General features: G+C 39.5%; 1 protein-coding gene across 1 annotated transcript in view; it reads left to right on the top strand.

Annotated features, from left to right (window-relative positions):
- The first annotated feature begins 367 nt into the window (after positions 1-367).
- Positions 368-21,180, top strand: part of SORD (sorbitol dehydrogenase) — a 40,423-nt gene continuing 19,610 nt past the window's right edge. The window contains exons 1-8 of the mRNA XM_075273724.1: positions 368-419; positions 3,245-3,460; positions 10,178-10,211; positions 12,998-13,162; positions 14,859-15,018; positions 16,042-16,160; positions 17,620-17,685; positions 19,385-19,560. Of these exons, the coding sequence (XP_075129825.1) occupies positions 3,386-3,460; positions 10,178-10,211; positions 12,998-13,162; positions 14,859-15,018; positions 16,042-16,160; positions 17,620-17,685; positions 19,385-19,560 (795 nt within the window). The 5' untranslated portion in view covers positions 368-419; positions 3,245-3,385. The remainder of the gene's footprint in view (positions 420-3,244; positions 3,461-10,177; positions 10,212-12,997; positions 13,163-14,858; positions 15,019-16,041; positions 16,161-17,619; positions 17,686-19,384; positions 19,561-21,180) is intronic.

Genomic DNA, 21,180 nt, shown 5'->3' with positions numbered 1-21,180 from the left:
GTTTTGTGCAGCCAATTTGCATAGACTAATTTTCTCTATAAGAAAAAACAAAATTGCCTCAAAAATATTGTAAAGAATTGTATGGATTATGGGATTAAAGACAAGAAAAACACACATACACCAAAAATAAAAGCTAAAGGTTGCTGAGTAAGTTTGGGCTGGCAGCTGCTCTCTACATACTATATAGACATATGGATTAGATGTGTACGTGTAAAATCACATCTGCAACCTATTGACTTCCTCATGTCTGATCTGAATGGGAGATATCTGCAGTTACTTGCAGACAGCCTGTGTTGTACCTGCTGAAAGGAAAGCTGCAGAATAAAGTTGGTTGAAAAAAAAAAAAAAAAAAAACACGGCGTGGGAAGCCAGCCCGACAGGGCAGAAGGAAGTGAGGAAGCTGCTGGCTGACACATGAGGTGTGTAAGAGGACATGGGCTCTCTCATCTGTGTGGGTGGATAGTGATGTGCTAGGCCAGGTGTAAGGCAGCTCTACTAGCTCTGCAGCAGAACTCCTCACATACTTGTATCCTCTGCCCTGAGCTTGTCCAATAAAGTATGTCCATATTAGTGTAATATGTTGTGTTATTGCTCTGACCAGTACAATGTACATTCACTCTTTAGTTGCTGCCAAACTACAACTTCCAACAGAACAGGCCCTGTCACAGACTGGAACAGCTGAAGAGCCTGAGGGAGACAGACTCCCACTGCAGTTTACAGCAATCCTTCATAATTTTTTTTTGGTAGATATCCTTTAATACAACAAAGCCAGATAAAGGGAATTTCTCTTAGACTCTATCCATAATATATGGGGTACTGTATATGTGTGAAAATACCCGCCACATATTGTATCTTTGAAGTCAGGCCCAGTCACATCGATAATGGACAGGAGCTCGGCTGCATTTACCACAGCGCTCCTTTCCAATAGAAGCCTGCCCAAAGGAAAGCTGTAAAAATAACAAATGTTTTTACTCATCTCACCGTCTGGGGCCACTGTGTATCACGAAACTGAGGGGGCCCTCTACGGGAGTATATTATGAAGTGTGCGGCTACCCTGGAGCATATTATATTGTGTGGGGCACTGGAGAGCATTATGCTAGAGGTTCCCTCTGGGGAGCGTATTATACTGTGTGGGGTATACTATACTTTGTGGGGCCACTATGGGGAGCATATTATATTGTGAGGGGCACTGTGGAACATTATACCGGGGGCTTTTCTGGAGAGTACATTATATTGTGTGGGGTCACTGTGGAGCTTTATACTGGTGCAGTCATGGGAGACCATTAAACTATATGGGGAAAATATCTTGTGAGGGAGATTAAAGTGTGGGAAATTAGGAGGTAAATATTAAAGGGGTATCCACCTTTCCAATATGATGATCTATTTTTAGGATAGTCCATCAATATTACATCTGTGTTATATCACCATAAAGTGAGATGTGGCTATGTGTTAAATGATTGTAGCTGTGCTCCTCTCCCCTACTCTCCCCCTTTAGAAACTTTTGTGCTGCCCCTCCCTCAAAAAAAAATTTCACCTTGCAAAATCCATAGCAGACGTACACATGTGCATTTTTCCCTAGATTCCCTACACTGCAAAGGCTGAAAACCGCACCAGAACCCACAGCAATAAATGACATGAGACAGGCTTATAACCCACAGTGCAAGGTGAGTGGATGAGATTTGTTCAAAACCTACCCACTACACTGGTACTGTACATTGCATCGGGTTAGGTGCCAGCAATTATACAGGGTTTAATCCACTGTTTACACCTGGTGTGTCCCTGGTCTTAGTATGTGTTCACATGGCAGAATTTTAAGTAATAAAAAAATATCTAAGGGCTAGTTCACACGTGGGCAAAGGGGAGTTTTTTGACAGCGGATTTCGCTTCAAAATCAGCCCCTTTACAATGGAGCCCTATGTGAACAGCTAGCTTTTTTTTCCGCTAGCTTTTTTTTCCACCAGCTTTTTTTTTCTGCTAGTTATTTTTCAGCTAGCAGAAAAAAAGAAGCGACATGACCTTTCTTCAGGCGTTTTCCGCCTGAAGAAAGCAATAGAAGTGAATGGGAGGCAAAAACAGCGCAGGTTTTTTTCAGCGCGGTTTTTTGCAAAAAAACGCTAGCTGTTTTTTTAAGCCCATTCACTTCTATGGGAGGGGAAAACAGCCTGGCTTTTTTTGGAAGCGGTTTTTACAAAAAAAAGCTCCAAAAAAAGCCTGGCAATGTAAAAAAAAAAAGCTTCCTAATTAGGAAGCGGTTTTTTTCAGGACCAAAATAAGCCAGGAGGTTTTTACGTGTGAACTAGCCCTAAATTCTGCCTTCTTTAGATTCCAGTGGCATTCTGTGGCACTGTATATACAGCCATGACATTTTCCATTACAGATTTGAAATATTGAAAAAGAATTAAGATGTCACTTCTTTCATGACCGAAGGGTGGTAGTCTGTGTGCCGATGTGGGGTAATTCAAGCTGGAAATCTGAGCTCTGTTGCAGAAAATATGTGTCAGACTTTTCTGATGTATATATTAGTTGTGTAAACATATACTTAGGGTATATTGTCATGTGTCAGATTGAGGCCCGGTTCACATCTGTGTTCGGGCCATTCTGGTCCTCTATCCACATGAAATATGCGGAGAGAAAAGTCCTGCAAGCAGCATTTTTCATTGTAGTCTATGGGGTCTGCAGGTTTACTAAGGTAACCGCTTTTTTATGCGGAGAGGTTTCCGTTTGGGTCGGGGTTCCCAAGCGGATTCACCAAATGGAAATTCGAAGACAGATGTGTGAACCGGGGCTTACTGTATTATTTACATTTAGTAAGAGATGATGGGGTAAATTTATCAAATGCCAATGTCATTTTTCTGCTATAAAAAAGTTACATTTTTGCTGTGTCGATTGGCAGGTTTGTCTAATACTTATTCTCATCTTAAATGTTATCAGATTACCCTCATTTATATACTAATAAACTACACTGCGGGTTACAGAAATGGATATAAACTGATAACATGAAAGCAAACTAAGTTTACAGCCCAATATTGGCGGCTTTATTCTTCTTTGAAGTTATTGAAATGACTTTTATCTGAACTAATAAGACTTATTTTTGCTAGGAGGTTTATGACGTTGCAACAATTGTACTTTTAATGTTTACCCACATTTTGGCAAAGACAAGGAATAGTCTATAAATATTAATACACAGCTCATATACATATTACTTTTCCCCTGCTAAGCAGAAAGTAACTTTCCTCTCTTTTAGAACTGGGGTCAAAAGCTAAAGCCAAATCTGACAAACAGAAGGCTCAGATCAAACTTTAACCCAACTCTTTGAAGTTGAGCAAAAACAAGTGCTCCAGACAAAGCAAGGACACATTTCCAGAGAGACCATCAGGAGACAACTATGGCAGCCACAAAGCTGGGAGAGACTGTAGGGAACCTGTCTGTTGTAGTTCATGGAGTTGGAGACCTTCGCTTGGTAAGCAGTTAACTGTTTCTGTAACTTGTCCATAGGCTAATAAGATTTAGGATAAGTTCACATCCTCGTCAGAGTCTCTGTAGGAGAGTCCATCGCAGTGTCCGCCTAAATTCAGTGTCCCATTCACACAACTTTTTCATCTGCTGTTTATAATTTAAAAATGAACATCCAATGTGTTCCCTATGTATCAACTATTTAGGCCATCCATCTGTCTATTGTTTTTGTCTTCCGATGGACCAGAACAACGGTCAGCCTGACATAGATGTGCACTTAGCCTTATTCAGTTGTCTGCTATATTTGTGAGATTTATTTTCTGTTTCAATACTTGCAAACAATATTAGCATGTTGTGACAAGTATACAAGTGATTATGCACATGAAATAGATTTTTGTTCGGAAGGATGACATATGAATTTTAACCCCTTAGCTACCCATGACATACTGTTATGTCCTGGCCGCCTGGTACTTGGCTCACATGGACGTAACAGTACATCATGTGGTGGCTGCCTGCTCACTATCTGCGCTGAAACTGACAGCTAACACCTGCTCTGTTCAGGGGTTTTAAACCCTTGGATGCCATCAAACATGACTGCAGCAATGGGGGCAGCACGGTGGCTCAGTAGTTAGCACTGTAGCCTTGAAGTGCTAGGGTCCTTGGTTCGAATCCCACCAGGAACAGCACCTGCAAGGTGTTTGTATGTTCTCCCCGTGTTTGTGTGGATTTTCCTCCCATTCTACAAAGACATACATATAGGAGAGAAAAAAATATACATTGTGATCCCTATATGGGGATCAGAATCTACATTTAAAAAAACAAACAAAAAAAACAGGACTGCAGCATTCAAGGGGTTCCGACAAGTAACTGACACCCATTGGCAAGTAGCACTCTTTCCATTCTGAGCCCCGCCATGTACCCATACAGGAGATTACAATAACATTGCTGTATTAAGAAGAAATTGTTTAACAAACTTCAGGGAGCTTTTTCTCTTTTGTCCTCTTCTGAAATTGAAAATTTTGGGGCTAAATTGACAGTTGATTGGGGGAAAAAAAAGATTTTTTTTTATTTTCATATCCCAATGTTAATAAAATCTGTGGGGTCGTAATGCTCACTATACCCCTTTATAAATTCGATAAGGAATGTAGTTTCCAAAATGGGTCACTTTTTGGGGGTTTCCTTTGTACCAGTACTTTAGGGGATCTCCAGATATGACATGGTACTTGGAAACTATTCCAGCAAAATCTGCCCTCCAAAAACCAAATAACGCACTTTGCATTCTGAGCCCTGCAATGTACTCATACAGCGGATTACCACCACATAAAGGATATTACTGTGTTCAAGAGAACAATTGTAGAACAAACTGAGATGCTTTCTCACATCCCAATGTTAATAAAATCTGTGAAACGGCTATGGGGTCAAAGTGCTCACTATTACCTCTTGCTAAATTCTGTCAGAGGTGTAGTTTCCAATATGGGGTTACTTTTGGAGGGTTTCCATTGCATTGGTACTGTAGGGGCACCTGAAAACTATTACAGCAATATCTGATTTTCAAACACACAATGTCGCTCCTTCCCTTCCCTGTACTGCTTTATGCGCAAACATCACTTTATACCTACATGTGGGGTATTTCAGTGCTCAGGAGAAATTGCATAACAATCTGGGAGATGCATTTCGTGAATGTGTTAATGTTAGGGCTAAATTAATGTATTATTGAAAAAATTAAATGTCTAAATTTCACCTCCATATTGCTTAAAGGGTTAAGAGACTTGCCAAATGCGGTTTTGAATAATTTGAGGGGTGCAGTTTTGAAAATGGGATGATTTATGGGGGTTTCTAATATATAGTCCTTTGTAAACACTTAAAGAAGACCTGTCATAGCGGACATGTGCATATAAACCTGCAAAAAAAGCAGATCATGTGTACAAAGCTGAAGCAAGGACTCCCAAATCTCTATTTGGGGGGTTTCATAATAAAAAATGTATTCCATTGTATTGTGTATTCCAGGAACAGTGCTACTTGCCAATGGCTTCTGTTATTCACTTATAGGGCTTGTAGTCCTAAACCTGGAATCGCCACCCATTAAGAGAGCAGGGCCCCAGTGGTTTCCATTTGAGTATAGCATGGTCTTGCATTTGTGCATTTGCATTCAGGCAGGGAAATACTAACCAGTAAATCTCCATGTGCAAACCACATTGCATCTGTCAGAGACTGCGGGTAAACCTGTCTTCCTAGAGGGCATGCTTTTATGTCTTATTCCAACCCCTTTAATTGTGACAGGTATAACACTGTTGCTAGAGAAACTATTAAACTCTATTTTTCTAATCATGTACACGTTATCTTATTATTGAAGAGTAAGAGCTTTTCAATATGATGTTCTTAAAATAATGAATCTCCTCCCTCCCAGCAGGTTATTTATTAGTCGTCACTCAGTTATCATTGACTATTCACTGTAATAATTGACTATGTTCAAACACTGGAAGTAAATGTGAAAGAACCCTTAATGTCTGATTAACCCTTTAAGGACGTAGGTTAGTTTGGGCGATTAAGCCTCAGCGACTTTTCTCATATTATCCATCTCGCCTTCCAAAATTTACAATTCCTATATTTTTCTGTCAACATAGGGATGTGAGGGCTTATTCTTTATATGTACTTTTATGTGACACAATCTTGGGGTATATAAAATGTTTTGATTAGCTACAGTTTCTTCCAGGGTTGTGGAGTCGACATTGCAGTCATGGAGTCGGACACATATACCGGCATGTTATTGTGATGGACACACATGAGCATTGCTTGCTTCAGTCACAATACAGTTATCAGACATATGCCTGGTAACCCTCTGTGTACCTGTGTGTCCATCACATGACCAAGGACAGCATATCACATGACCAAGGACTGACTTTTATTCACTGGAAGTAAGCAGAATGAATGACAGCAAGCAGAGATCTAGAAAACCATATGGAATTGATAGAGAAAGTCTATTGGAAAACTGTATAAGGCTGATCTCATTCTACCATTATTTAATGTCTGTTTCTCTCTTCCGTCACAGGATGAGAGCAACAAACATTAACCCCTTCGTGACATCCGCCGTAATAGTACGGCGCTGCTGGAAAGGACTTCCAGCAAACCGCCGTACTACGGCGGCTGCATGGTGCGCACACAGAACCTGTGTGCGCACCATGCCCTGCGAGTGTCAGCTGTAACATACGCCTGACAATGCCCTGTAACACCCGCGGTTGGAATCGGGTCCGATCGGCGGTCAAACATGACTGCTGGCATCTCAGGGGTTTCGGTATGTAAAGGTGCCGATCGGCACCCCCCGCGATGGTTTCGGGGGTGCCGGTGTTGGTAGTGGGCAGCCTGGGGTCTGATCAGTGACCCCGTGTCTGCCCCATGCCATCCCCTCCATGTACCTAGTTGATCCTGCTGACAGCTTCCTGTACACTGCAATACACGTGTATTGCAGCGTATATCTAGTTAAGCAGCGATCAGAAGATCACTGCTTCAATCCCCATGGGGACAGAAAAAAAAAGTTATAAAAAAGTAAAAATAAAAAAGTTTAAATAAGTTTAAAATAAATTAGAAATAAATAAAGCCCCCAAAATCCCATTTTCCCATATTAAATGTTTTATGTAAAATAAAGATAAATAGAAAAAAAAAACATTATACATTTGGTATCACCGCATCCGTAATAACTTAAACAATAAAATTAAAACATTATTTAACCCAAACGGCGAACATCATTAAAAAAAAGTAGAAAACCGCACAAAATAGTGATTATTCACCATCTTTCCCTTACAAAATGTTCAATAAAAGTAATCAAATGGTCAGATGAAAACCAAAATGGTACCAATAAAAAGCAGAGGTCATCCTGCAAAAAAATAAGCCCTCAACCAGCTCTGTCTACCGGGAAATAAAAATGTTATGACTTTCAGAAGATGGCGATGCAAAAATAATAGATTTTTTCCCCTAAATTGAATTTTATTCTGCAGAAATAGCAACGCATTAAAAAATAATATAAATGAGGTATCGCCGTAACCGTACCGATCCGCAGAATAAAGGTAACATGTTACTTATGCTGTACGCTGCACGGGAAAAAAAATAAATGCTAAAAGGCAATGCCAGAATTGATGTTTCCTTTTACATCCCACCCTGAAAGAGTTAATAAAATGTAGTCAATAAGTTACAGGCACCCCAAAATGGTGGCATTGAAAAGTACATCTAATACCGCAAACACCAAGCCCTCATATGGCCACATTGCCAGAAAATAAAAATAAAATCTAGCTTGTACAATGTGAAGATAAAAACCCCAAAAGTCGCCAATTCATTAGGACATAAGTGGCTGCGACTAGAAGGAAATGTATAAGCTTAGAGCTTATAAGAGAGAAGACACCAGCGCTGATCCCCCAGAATGCTCCTCTTCCCCATCTGTGTCATAGGAGCTAGTGGGAAAATAGAATGGGATTTGGTGTACCCAATTTACTCCGCACAGTTTACATATTCACTTTGGGGTTACTATTGCTCGCTATATCACTTGATAAATTCTTTGAGGGCTGCGGTTTTCAAAATGGGGTGATTTATGGGGTTTTTAATACAAGGGTCTTTCAAAACCCCTTCATAACTGGATTAGTCCCTAAAAAAAATGGGTTTTAGAAATTTTTTGAAAATTTTGAATATTGTTGTTTCACTTGTAAATCTTATAATGTCCGTAAAAAATAAAAGGGTGACTAAAGTTTGATGCCGACATAAAGCAGAGATCTGGGACATGAGATTTATGATATAATTTTGGCGGTCTGACTATCTGTATGCAATGCACATCATTTCAAACTTTACAAAATGCATATTTTTCAAAATTTCCACCAAATTTCCTATTTTTTCATAATTAAACACAAAACATATCAACCAAAATTTACTACTAACATGAAGTACAATGTGTTACGAAAAAACAATCTCAAAATCGCTTTGGTAAGTTAAAGCATTCCAAAGTCATTGCCACATAAAGTGACACATGTCAGTTTTGAAAAATCGAGCTTGGTCAGGAAGTCAAAAAGTGCCATCGACGAGAAGGGGTTAAGTGACTGATACAGATGGAATCACTCTGCTGGAAGACACACATGCATTAGAATTATGTGACAACTTTGTCCAGGGATCATTATGATTATGGAGTTACTATATTTATATGGATTTTATTATATTTTACCATTGTTACTGAATAGAATGCCATTTTGTGAACATAAATAATATGCTAGGGAGTCAGCACACCTTTTTTATTTGTCGATAGCGCTATGTGAGAGCTCTTTTTTAGCTGATATCATTTTCTGTTATGTGCAGGTATTAAAAAAAATCTAAAAATTCTTGGAATCATTCTCCTCATTTGGGTCATGTGATGCCATTCACTCTGTAGACTTCTATTAATCCCATGACGCAGTGGCACAGCATCACTAGGGAAGCTAGAGGACTGCACAATCTGTAGGGGTGGCAGTGAAATTATGTTCCTCTCTTCAAATTATCCTAAATAATCTAAGAGTATAGAGTCAGAGAAGCTGAGCTGTGATCTCCTTCATTATAAGTGTGTGGCAGGAGCTGCCTTTTATAATCTGCAACAACTACCGGTAGTATTATAGCAGTTTGTGCCCCCTTGTGGAGAGTCTGTGTGGTACAGTCAGAGGAACAGTCTGAGATCAGATGGCCCAAATGAAGAATGTGATCCTATACATTTTCAGATAGAAAGCAATAACTAAATAAGGTAATACCAGCTTAATCTTATATATTGTACTCAAAGAAGGTTTTTTATTTATCATTAAGTTTTGGATGCATGGATCTGTGAGCGCTTGCTACTTTTAGAATTGGCAGCTTTTCCTGGTCTAGAAGGTTAGAGCATGTTTCTTTCAAAGCTTTTGCAAGGGTTTCTAGTTGTTTTTGTGACACCCTTAACCACTTCAAGACTGAGCCTAAAAGTACCTTCATGACCAGGCCTCATTTGTCAAATCTGGCATGTCACTGTATGTGGTAACAACTTTGAAACGATTTAACTTACTTAAGTGATTTTGAGATTGTTTTCTCGTGACACATTGTACTTCATGTTAGTGGTAAATATTGATCAATGTTTTTATATTTATTTATAAAAAAAATAGGAAATTTGGGGGAAAAATTGCAATTTTCAAACTGTGAAATGCTCTGCTTTTCAAAAAGATAGTCATATCACACAAATACATGATTAAATATTCTCCACCACATCTCTGCTTTATATTGGCATCATCTTTTAATTGTCCTTTAATGTATTTTGGACATTATAAAGCTTACAAGTGTAACAGTGATTTTCTTGCATGTCCGACTTTGTGTCCAGCTAAAAGAAAAACGGACAGGCTGCCGGTGGACATGGGTGGTCATCTTTACAAACCTATTCTAGTGAATTGGTTTTTAAACTGACCTGCGGGTTTCGGTCCCCTGGCCTTGGCCGGGGCTGAAGACAGAAACCCGACGGAATGCACAAACCGGACACTGGGTGCAAGTGTGAACCACCCCATAGTGTAAGATTTTATAGATGCAGTTTCCAAATGTAGTTTTAAAACTATTCTTATCCAATTCAACTCTTTAGTTTTGGTAATTAAAATAGTAGATGTTTAGATAGAAATGCCTTTTTTTTTTTTGTTAACCGATATGTTGATATAAATTTGACCATTGTTACTTGCTCTTTAACTCCAATTTTCTTTTTGGCTAATAGGAAAATCGTCCAGTTCCTGAACCGGCCCCAAATGGTGAGCGATTGTTTTCATTACATTAATAGTATCATGGCAGATCATTTCTTATTTTCCGCACTTCATATTTGCGTAGTAATTGATCCACCCTTAGAGTACAGTTTTCCCTATAGTACAAAATATCACTAGCATCTACTGTAGTTTACAGAAATGAATGGAGTTGACAAAATTTGACATGACTTTGAAGAGGGGAAGAGTGCAGGACATTTACTATCCAAGGTTCAGGAAACGGAGGATGGAGAGATAATTACAGATAGCACTGATATACAGAATTCTTTCTGGGCTAATTATACAAGGGAAAATTCTTGTAAACCTGTATGAGTATTTGTATGACGTCACATTGCCTTAGTTATCACTTGAGGCTAGGAAGAGCCTGGACCAGTCCATCACACTGGGATAGTTGGAGGCAGCACTGCAGACAGTTCAAAGTGAGAAGGCCCGGGGGGCACATGGACTCCAAGGTGAATACTTATAGATGTATGGGAACAAGTTGTTTCTGCATCCGCTTTCTACTATTCAGGAAGTAGTGGATGGTCCTATTGTTGAAATTGTGGGAGGACCCAATTTATCCAGATTCATGTAGGCTGATGTCGCTGCTCCCAACTGACATTAAATTACTTTCAAAGGACCTATCTACCAGGGTGATGGGTGTGATTCGAGAAGTAATTCATGAGGATCAGATAGGCTTATGCCAAACTCCCCCATAGCTGCTAATCTACAGACCTATATCTGAATCTGCAACTTAGATTCGGAGATTCTCTGGTGAGGGAACTTTTGTCACTTGATATTGCCAAGGCCTTTGACAGCATAGACTTATATGGGCCATCCGGCGATCCAGAATTCATGACTTGTGTTTGTTTGCTCTATCAGTCATCAACAGCTCAGTTGTGAGTAAATGGTTAATTCTTGGATCCAATAATGCTGGGGTGGTGTACGCGACAGATCTGCTTCCTTGTCGCACCTCTTCTTTGCCTTGGCCATTGAGCCTCTGATTTGTATACTACATTCCTCTTTGCATATTGTGGGTTTTAGATTTAGTGCCTTGAAGAAACTTGTGTCCCTCTATGCAGACATGTTACTATATTTGGGTAACATAGAGTCTTCTGTTATGGCTATCATATCTGAGTTCAGTATCTAGTCTGGTCTTGTTAATTGGGAAAAATCAGTTCTGTTGCCGAAGTTCTCCTACCCCTGACACTAGCACTCCTGCCCATACGCAGATACTTTTCATGTGCTTGAAAGGGTTGCCCAGGAATCTCAGTATTTGGGCAGGAGGCCAGGAAAGTTGAAACATTAAAAAAAAAATCATATTCGCCTGTCTTGGCTGCTGCCCATTCCAGCTTGCGCCAATGTTTGCACTCCCCACACGTGACCAATGAGGCAAATTAGTGGCCTGATAAAGGAACCCATGACGTCTCCAGTTCCTTTCCTGTGACAGGGGACAGGTGATGATTTTTTTTCATTCACCTTCCGCGGCCTCCTGCTCAAGTACTGAAATTTCTGGACAACCCCTTTAAATATTGGTAATCGATGCCTAGGATAGGTGATCAATATCACATTAGTTGAAGTCCAACCCATAGTACACCAAAATCAGTTGTTTGAAGAAGGTGCAGCAACATTCCCTTAGTGCCCCTAAGTAATATCCTGCCCTGTTGTGTCATCATATCAAATATAATGCAACCTTGTGGGCCTCATACAGTATCATGCCCGTTTGTCACTTTACACAGTATAACATCTCCCCAGTGGCCCGCACACAGTATAATTTCCCTCTTGTGGCCCACACAGTTTTATGTAACTTTTTATAGCTCCTTACTTTGCTGTTGTACTCAACTCTAACTCTGTCATCCAGATGCAAAAAGAGTTGAAGTTAGGACATGGCATTGGAAGTCTGAAACTATCCTGATGAATCTGTGACAATTGGAGCTATGACCTTTTTGGTGCTACCTAAGCAAATCACTGTCCTTTTTTAGAGGCTTTACTTGATATTGGAGCTCAACCCCCCAATAATTTGAATGGGACTGAGACTCAAACAGGCCATGTAACTGCTGAATATGTTACTACATGCCTTGTGAGGCAGAAGCAGCATTCATCCAATCACTGCTGCCAGTCCAATCAACTGTTTGGTAGGAGGTGATGGGTGTTGGACCACGACCGCTCTGATATTCTTGAGTAATCTATAAAATGATTGCTCTGTAAGCACACCTCTAAATTGTTTCTTTATCTCTGTACCGCAGCGAAAACTCTCATCGCTCTCCGATGGAAGAGTGCCTCTCCTCCCTCTGGCTCTGATCTTGTAGCCCGAGTTAAGGATGTCTGTAGCATGGAGAACTTGACAGCCACACTTAACCATACTGTTGAGGCGTTCCAGGCTATATGGTCATCTTGGGACGCATACTGTATTTTGAATGGTCTCTGACTCCTTCCCATTCCCTTCCTCCCCCACCCCCTCATTTCTACTCTCAGGTTTTTGTGATGTGTATACATTTCCAGTCTATTTGACGGTATATGCATTGCTTCATGTTCATGTTATTTAGGTTTTCAACTCTTGTGTTGTGTTGTATTGTATTTTACAAAAATCCTTTCAATAAAAATTACTGTTTAAAAAAAAAATATTGCTCTGTAAGACCTACAATTTTGTGATTAATGTATTTTGGGCCTCGGTGGAACCTTAGTTTATTTTTTTTGTCATTGTGGCCATGAACAACATTGCTTTTATACATTACTGCATGGTACTGTACTAGATATAAGCATTGCAACCTTATTTTTTAAATACCATTTATTTGTAGAGGTCTTGCTGCGGATGCATTCAGTTGGAATATGTGGCTCGGATGTACACTACTGGCAACACGGTCGAATTGGTGATTTTATAGTGAAAAAACCTATGGTTCTTGGACATGAAGCCTCAGGGACAGTGGTAAAAGTGGGAGCCTCGGTGACTCATCTTAAACCTGGTATATAACACTATTCTGATTCATTTATATTTTTAAACAACATTTTTGTTCGGGCCAAATTGAAACTATTATACTTTAGAGTCTCTTAAAACCTCAGAGTATAATTACTGGAGGTCCAGGGATTAAACATAAAAACCTAGCTACTCACCTATCATGGGCTCCAGCGCTACTCCCTTGTGTCTTTGGGTCTTCTTCCTGACTTCATGGACTTAGTCAAAGGCATCAACAATCACATAGGTCATGCAGCGTTGTGACACTTGAGTCTATGCGTGACAATGCCAGGTAAGTGACCTGCTGAGGTCTAATCACAGACTTTAGCAATCCCTGATATCAATCAGAAGACCCGAAGACTGCAGGGCATCACGCTGGAGCCAAGGACCTGAAGACTGCAGAGAGTCACTCGGGTCCTAGGAAAGATGAGTAACACTGTTGTTTTATGTTTGATCACTTCTCTTGGGCCTTCATTTATTATACTCTGGGGTCTGAAGAGATGTGTTTGGTCCAAACGAAACTGTTGGTTGAAACGTGTAAGAATTGAAATTCCTGAATTGAAATAACCGTCGTGAACAAAATTTGCAGTTTCAGTTATTTTTCAATTAATCGCTAGACCCTAATAAGATTATTCTGCAAACAGTGCACGCCTTCATAGTACAATTTGCTATGTGAACACAATTCTGTTCACACTATTCTGCAGTGTACATTTAGCATATGCTACACAGCCATATAGTCTAGAAATATGCAAAGCAGACATTCGTTTAATGTGTGTTTAGCATGTACATTTAGAGCATTTGCTGGTTTAGCAGTGTGAACATTGCCTTAGTCATATGTAGGACAATTTCACTGAAGGCACAGTGTTAATAATATCCACGTATTAATTACTAATCACAGGGTTAGGTGGTCTCTCCCTATGGAGGGACGATATTCCCCTAACCCTGTCTAGAAGCCTCTCACCTCAGCCAGGTCAGTCTTCTCTGCGCTGGGCTGACGAGATGCAATAACATTGAAACAGCTGTCCTCGGCTGAGAGACTGTACCTGGTAAAATCCCACATCATTGCAAGCAAAGGTCTCTGGGAAGGTCGGGCATGATGTTAAAGGGAGCGCTCTCTATTGGGTTGCATGACTGAGGCTCTGTCTTCCTAATTACATCATGGAAGACTGACGTGCACATCCTCAGGGAACGCCCTCTATTGGACTGCATGACTGAGGGCAGTCCTCCCCACTTACACTCTACAGCGCGATAGGCGATGCTTTGAAGAAGGGTGTACCTGACTGACTGTCAGAAACGCCCTTCTGACTGTAAAGAGCTACGGTACCGGGACCGCTAGCTCTTTACCCGGGGCACAGATTGGGAAAGCCGACAGTGCGCTGAATTCAGTGCACTGACGGTTTTCCAGCAGTATATAGAACTGCCTGTGCACAATTTGATGAATGGTCCTCTTTAAGGCAGATAAACCAATGTCAGTGGTAACTTGGACTCACTTACCCCTTTCTCCCTATTGAGAGAACTTGTATACTCACTTTGCTGAGAGTACATGTATGTGGGGAGATCTAGAGCTGCAGCTGTGATCATATTATATGCTACCCAGCTTCCCAGAATATGATGAATACATTATAAAAAGCTTGACATAAAAATACTTATATTTATTAGTGACACGTAAGGACTTCTTGATAAGTGTGCATGTTTGAACATTGCAGGTGACAGAGTGGCTATTGAACCAGGTGTTCCTAGAGAGAATGATGAGTTCTGCAAAAATGGGCGCTACAACCTGTCTCCCACCATTTTTTTCTGTGCTACACCACCTGATGATGGAAATCTATGCAGATACTACACCCATAACGCCAGCTTCTGCTACAAGTATGGGCAAAAACAATTTGGGAAATGTTATACTAATGGTTTAAATGTCTTCAAGCATCAGTAAAGTATTGCACTTAGAGTGGTTTTGCACACATTATAACACTTTTAGGGTGGATTCTGACATGGATTCTGCATCAGAATCCGCACAGAAAAAAAGCCTCCTATTGACTTCAGTGGGTGGAAGAGTGGAAAAAGGAACCCATTGAAGTCAATGGGAGGCTTTTTTTCCATGCAGGTTCTGATGCAGAATCCATGTCAGAATCCACGCTTAAAAACTCTGTGTGCATTGACTCTTAGACCCTTAGAAAAAAAAAAACAACACATTTTTTCGGGGGCCTTTTTTCCATGTTGCACCAAAAATGCTGTAGCCAGATGTTAGCTATAAGTCATGAGTCAGTGGGGAACTATGCAATGCCTTAGGGCTTCTAGTTACTATACATGTTCTGTTTTTTTACATTTTAAATGCGATTTTGCTGCTACTTTATGTTGCTAATTTTGCACTGGCATTTTTTTCTGGAGTTTTATGGGGAGGTCTACGGAGAAAAAAAGGCATGCTGCATTTTGTTGAAAATTCCACTGATCCTTTAAATATTAGACAGTATTCTACTATATAAGTCAAATGGGTTTTCAAGGGGAAAGCAATATACAGAATACTAATAGCAGAGAGTTGCACCATTATTACATTACTCCAACATACAATATATGTGTACGATTGCCATGGTGCAGTACTAGTGTGGTTCTATTACACCATTACCACCTCATGTTCATTTATCCTAAAAGTTATTTCCAGCCCATGACTTTACTTGGTTAGTAGTCACAGAAGTTCCTCCAATGCCTATAATCTATAGTAACTACTCCTGCAGCCATTCCCTCAACCCCGCCTCATTTTACTTGTCGCAACCTCAATCATACCCAGCCCACTAACACTAAATAGTCACAGCCAAAAAGTCCTCCATTCCACCCCACTTCCTATAGGTTCAGTCTCAATAATATATTTTGTTTTTCATCGTTCATTGCTTGTAGGCTTCCAGACAATGTGACATTTGAAGAAGGTGCACTGATAGAACCCCTGTCTGTTGGGATCCATGCCTGTAGACGATCTGGCGTTACACTTGGAAGCAAAGTGTTCATCTGTGGCGCAGGTATAACTAAAACCTTAGTATAGTAGGTGGAGGGTTTGTTACATTTACTTGTATGTAAAAAGTATAGGCTGGGTCCACCTTCACAACATTTTTTTATTGTTGTTGTTCATGTGCAGCGAAATAGTGGAGAATATTTCCATCTTCCATTTTGTATCTACAAATCCAAAGGACATGTAGGTACATCTCCATTTGTACAGTAGTGTGATCCTGTAGTTGTTCACCATCATATAGCTATTCACATCACATTTTATTTATCTGTTTAGTTAACGTACCCTTACTTTTTAAACCAACATTTTTGAGGACAAGGTTGTATGATTGCTGTATTAGACTACACAGAATGGATTTGTAGTCTGTAATCCATAGACGAACATAGGCCTTCATAAGTGCTCTAGAGACCCAACACTACGGCATTAAATATTTTAGTTCTGTCTTTTGGTACAGTGCCTTTGCTTTTTAATTTTAGATGTAGTCAAAGAGGTTGTGCAGGATTTAATGCAAACTCAGGGGGAGTTGGGCTGGGAGTAAAATAAAAAAACAAAACACTACCTGGTTCTCCATCGTCCAGCTGAAGTCCCTTTTCCCTCTCATGTCGTGACTTGCACCAGAAGTGATGTGGCTCATATCTTGGCTGAGACGAATCAATGAGCTCAGCAGTTGCTGGAAAGTGACTGGGGATGTCACTTACATACATCACCAGTTACTTAGGTTAAATCAATTATACTGTAACTGCTGTATCTTCCGGGCATAGAAATGTGAAAGGTGTCTTTTTTTTTTTTTTTTTTTTCTTTTGTGGCATAAGATGTAGTTTTTATTATTAGGAATAACATTATGGGAAATGTACAGTGTTCTGGTCACAGTTTTTTAAGTTTTTTTGGGGAGGCAAAATGGCAAAAAAATGATCTTTTGTACTACTACAGTCTTCATCATATGGGATATATGGGATGAATAATTATATAATTTGGGCATTTTCACATGTGAGGGGTGCTTAATATTTTTTTTTTACATTTACAGTATTTAAAAACTTAAAAGTTTTTTCTTTACCTTTTTTGTTTTTAGCCCTCCTAGGAAGCTTAAACCAGCAATCATTAGACTGCTTGTGCTATAGACAGCAATACAAATGTATTGCAGACTGTGAAAATCAATTTATAAATCAAACTATTGAGGCTAGACACAGGCAAGCCTCAATAGCTATATTTCTATGACATCCTTCAGAAGGATCCCAAAATCTTGCCACACGGTAACAGTCCCAGCAAATAAAAGTAAGCAGAGAGGTGGAGGGGGCATTCGGGGCCTCAAAACTACTTAATAATAGGGTTGCGAGAAATATATCACTGCCTTTTCTGATGAAAGAAGAACATATATTTATGAACACATAATTGCTTTGGGCTAGTGTTTCAATACTTTGTGAAATTATATATTAAAAATACATTTATATATATTTTTAAAATCCATGTTTTAGGACCTATTGGCCTGGTTTCTCTAATTGTCGCAAAGATGATGGGAGCTTCACAAGTAGTTATAAGCGGTAAGGACAATGAATCATTGTTTTGTTATGCCTATTTATTTAGTTAATACATTTTAAAAAATAGTTGACGTGTATCTAAACGTTTGATCAACTGTTTTTGTCCCAATGTGTGACATTAAAAATGTTATAAAACACTGTATTAGCGGATTTTGACTCCTTTCCATGAAATCCTGTGCTGAAATCCACTTTCTTTTCTGTATTATTTCTTTTGTTTCTCTCACTGCTTCTCACTGAAGTAGGGGGTGTACAGACTCTTGTATAATTCATGAAAGTTGAGTTTGGGGGTTCACTTCAAATTGGAAATTATAAAACCTAGAACAGTTAAGTCAAATGGGAATATGTGATTCTGTAGTGCTATGCTACCTGATTTATTTCCAGAGATATCACCTGTTCAGAGATATAACTATAAATAGTGATATTTATATATAGCTGTGGCTGCTCCCAATCCTGACTGTGATATCTCTGGAGAGACTGAATTTCATCTTTATATGACATCAAAACCACCTTTCTAAGGTTTCTATACCTTAGATATAATTGTTTGAAGTAACTGCAGTCTCGGCTTCCCTGTATTATTCATTAGCCCACCCCTCCCTACTCCAGTGAGAGAACAAGAGAAACAATACAGAAAAGACAGGAAAGTAGATTTCCGTGTCGGAATTCACATAAAAGAGGCAAAGTCTGTTTACCAGCTGTTGAACTATACTGTATTAATGGATATAACTGTTAGAAGTGACACTCCAGCCTCAGCTTCTCTGCATTATATAAGAGCCTATACACACCCTATGTCAGTGAGAAACAATAAGAGAAACTAGAACTAGGGAAAGGATACAAAGAACAGAAAGTGGATTTTGGTGCAGGATTTCAAAAATTATCAAAGGGATTTTCCAGAAAGTAATTGAGTTTTCATACTGTTGAGCTTTCAGACCTGCAAAGAACAGCTGTTGTAGATACTGTCCAGATACTTAAAGCTGCAAGTGGACAAGTGACTTGTGCAGTACCACTTCTATTCAAGTAATAAGAGCGGCGCTGCAGTTCACCAGAAAAACTGCTATGCAGTAGATGGGGGCGCTGCACATCTATTACTTGAATACAAGTGGTGCTGAAACAGCTGATCTGTGCAGGGTCCGTTATTCTAAAGTTTAGGTACTTTGTAAATTCTGATTTAAAAAAAAGGTGCACCACTGTAGGTGGTACACAAGTACAATGGATAACATCCGATGAGGGTCTGCTAAACTTGGTGTTTTACAGGTTGTGATTTAATACTTGGTGGAATAATCCATGTAGCCTAAGAGCAGTTACAGATAACTTGTAAAGATAACAATGAAGCAATACTGGAGCTTCCATTCGCTCGATCCCTCTCCTCTTGCAACATCCCTGTAAATTATTATCAGGTTTTGTTCTCTAGACATTAAACAACGAATAGATAACCAGAAGTAGATGTGATTGTTTATTTTGTTTTTTGCCATGACCACAATGTACACAAACATTTACAAAAAAAAAAAGTTCTCATAACTACTTTCATGGAGATCCATGGTTTGCATAAAATACAGTGGAAATAACCCCCCTAATATGTCCAGTTTTCAGAGTGTAAATTAGTATATGGTTACAGATATGAGCTTTTGATTTTCTTCTATGTTTATAGTGATTTTACAATTTGCTTTGCCTTGCAAGTTCTTATAACTATGAAATCTACCTCCAGATTTATCCTCAACACGATTAGCAAAAGCCAAAGAAGTAGGAGCAGATTTTATTATTCAAGTTTCCAAAGAGACCCCTCAGCAGACTGCACAGAAAGTTGAAGAATTACTAGGATGCATGCCAGAAATCACCATTGAGTGCACTGGGGCTGAATCTTGTATCCAGGCAGGAATCTATGTAAGTTTTTGTACACAGAATAAGCAGCATCCTTTGCTGCATGACATACGTGACTATTTCTGCTCATTTCAGTTTTTCATGTAAGAATGCAATGTGTATTTTGGCAGTCCTTTGTTTTTTCAGTCAAAGATAATGCCACCTTATATCTGCAATCTGTTTGTAATTTTCTAAGGATATTACCATCTCATACATTACTAATATGATCTTATCCTGACGAGAATGTGGTGCCCATGCTGTTATTGTACTGGCTCCAATGTTCCTAGCAACTTTATATCTGAGGTTTCTAAGTAACAGATTCAACACAACAATGTGTCAGAGGATGTCAGAGGTGAAATATTTGGTTATATTAGAATTTTAGTTTTCTTGTTAAGTCAGGGTGGAGATGGACCTTAACATGTGTATGAGTCTGACCATATCATTCATAAGTGCAATAAATTACAATGCATTTATTCTGGCCTGATAAAAAGTTTCTAATGAGGTCAATTTGAATATAAAACACCTCGTAAAAATGAGTACGCAGTAAGTGACCTAATTACTTTATCATCATAATGCTAGATGTTTTGTAACTAAATGTTTTTTTAATGAGTTATTTGACAGGTTATTCATGTGACTTTTTTTTTTACTCAGAAGATCAGAACAACAGACATTAAAATTAACAGATGTAGTATAATGGCCCTCACACTAGTAATGCCCCCCAGTGTCCCCACATGAAATATAAATAAATGTCCCAGAGTGTTAATAAAATAAAAAATCCTACACGCCTAGAGATTTTCTAACAATTTGGGTTTGGCTTAACTTGCATTTTTTGAGGCTTGGGCAAACCCAAAAATTTGGAGGCTTATCACCCACAAAGTACTATTTTACTCTGGTGTTCTCTTCAGACCCTCAGAGTATAGGTAGTGCTGGTCCAGGGGAGGTTAGTGAATAGTGTTACTCTATTTCCCTGCGCTCTGTCACAGGCCCCCACCCTCTTTGGGCTTCTTCTGGCTTTCAAAGTGATGTCAAGGACTACTGAGGCATGTGATTCTGACACAGTCCAAAGAAGATGGGGGACCACGCGAGAAACCAGGAGAGACGTGTGGTGTAGCCCCAGGGGTACATGTACTTCAGATTGAGAACAACTGGTATAGATTACAGCTATTTGTCAAGCATCAGTAATATTGAAGTAACAAGGTGAAAGAAAAATCAAGATGAACGGAGACGACTGAAGATAGAAGGCAGATAAATATTTTACCATCTACAATTTTTTAGACAAGTTGTAGTATGTTCAAGTCATGTAGAGGTGAAGGCATAACTGTATCAAGCAAAGCAAATAAAGGTTATTGACTAGAGGAGGCGGAGTCTAAGATCGGACCACAGCAGTCTCCATTGTGGTCCGATCTTAGACTCTGCCTCGTCACAGACGAGCCTCTGGCAGAAACAGCGTTGATTGGCCAAATGCTGTACTCTGTATAGCATTCGGCCAATCAACGCTGGTCAATGCATTCCTATGAGAAAAAGTCAGCTCCTGTATAACCGCAAGCTGCCAGCTCTCCCGGCTAGCAAAGACGAGCCTGCTGCAGAACCAGCGTTGAATGGCCGAATGCTATAGCATTCGGCCAATCAACGCTGGTTCTAAAT

Source organism: Leptodactylus fuscus, chromosome 5 (assembly GCF_031893055.1).
Source record: "Leptodactylus fuscus isolate aLepFus1 chromosome 5, aLepFus1.hap2, whole genome shotgun sequence".
NCBI lineage: Eukaryota > Metazoa > Chordata > Amphibia > Anura > Leptodactylidae > Leptodactylus > Leptodactylus fuscus.
The sequence above is the reverse complement of the archived record's forward strand: the minus strand, read 5'-3'. Positions and strand labels throughout refer to the sequence as shown.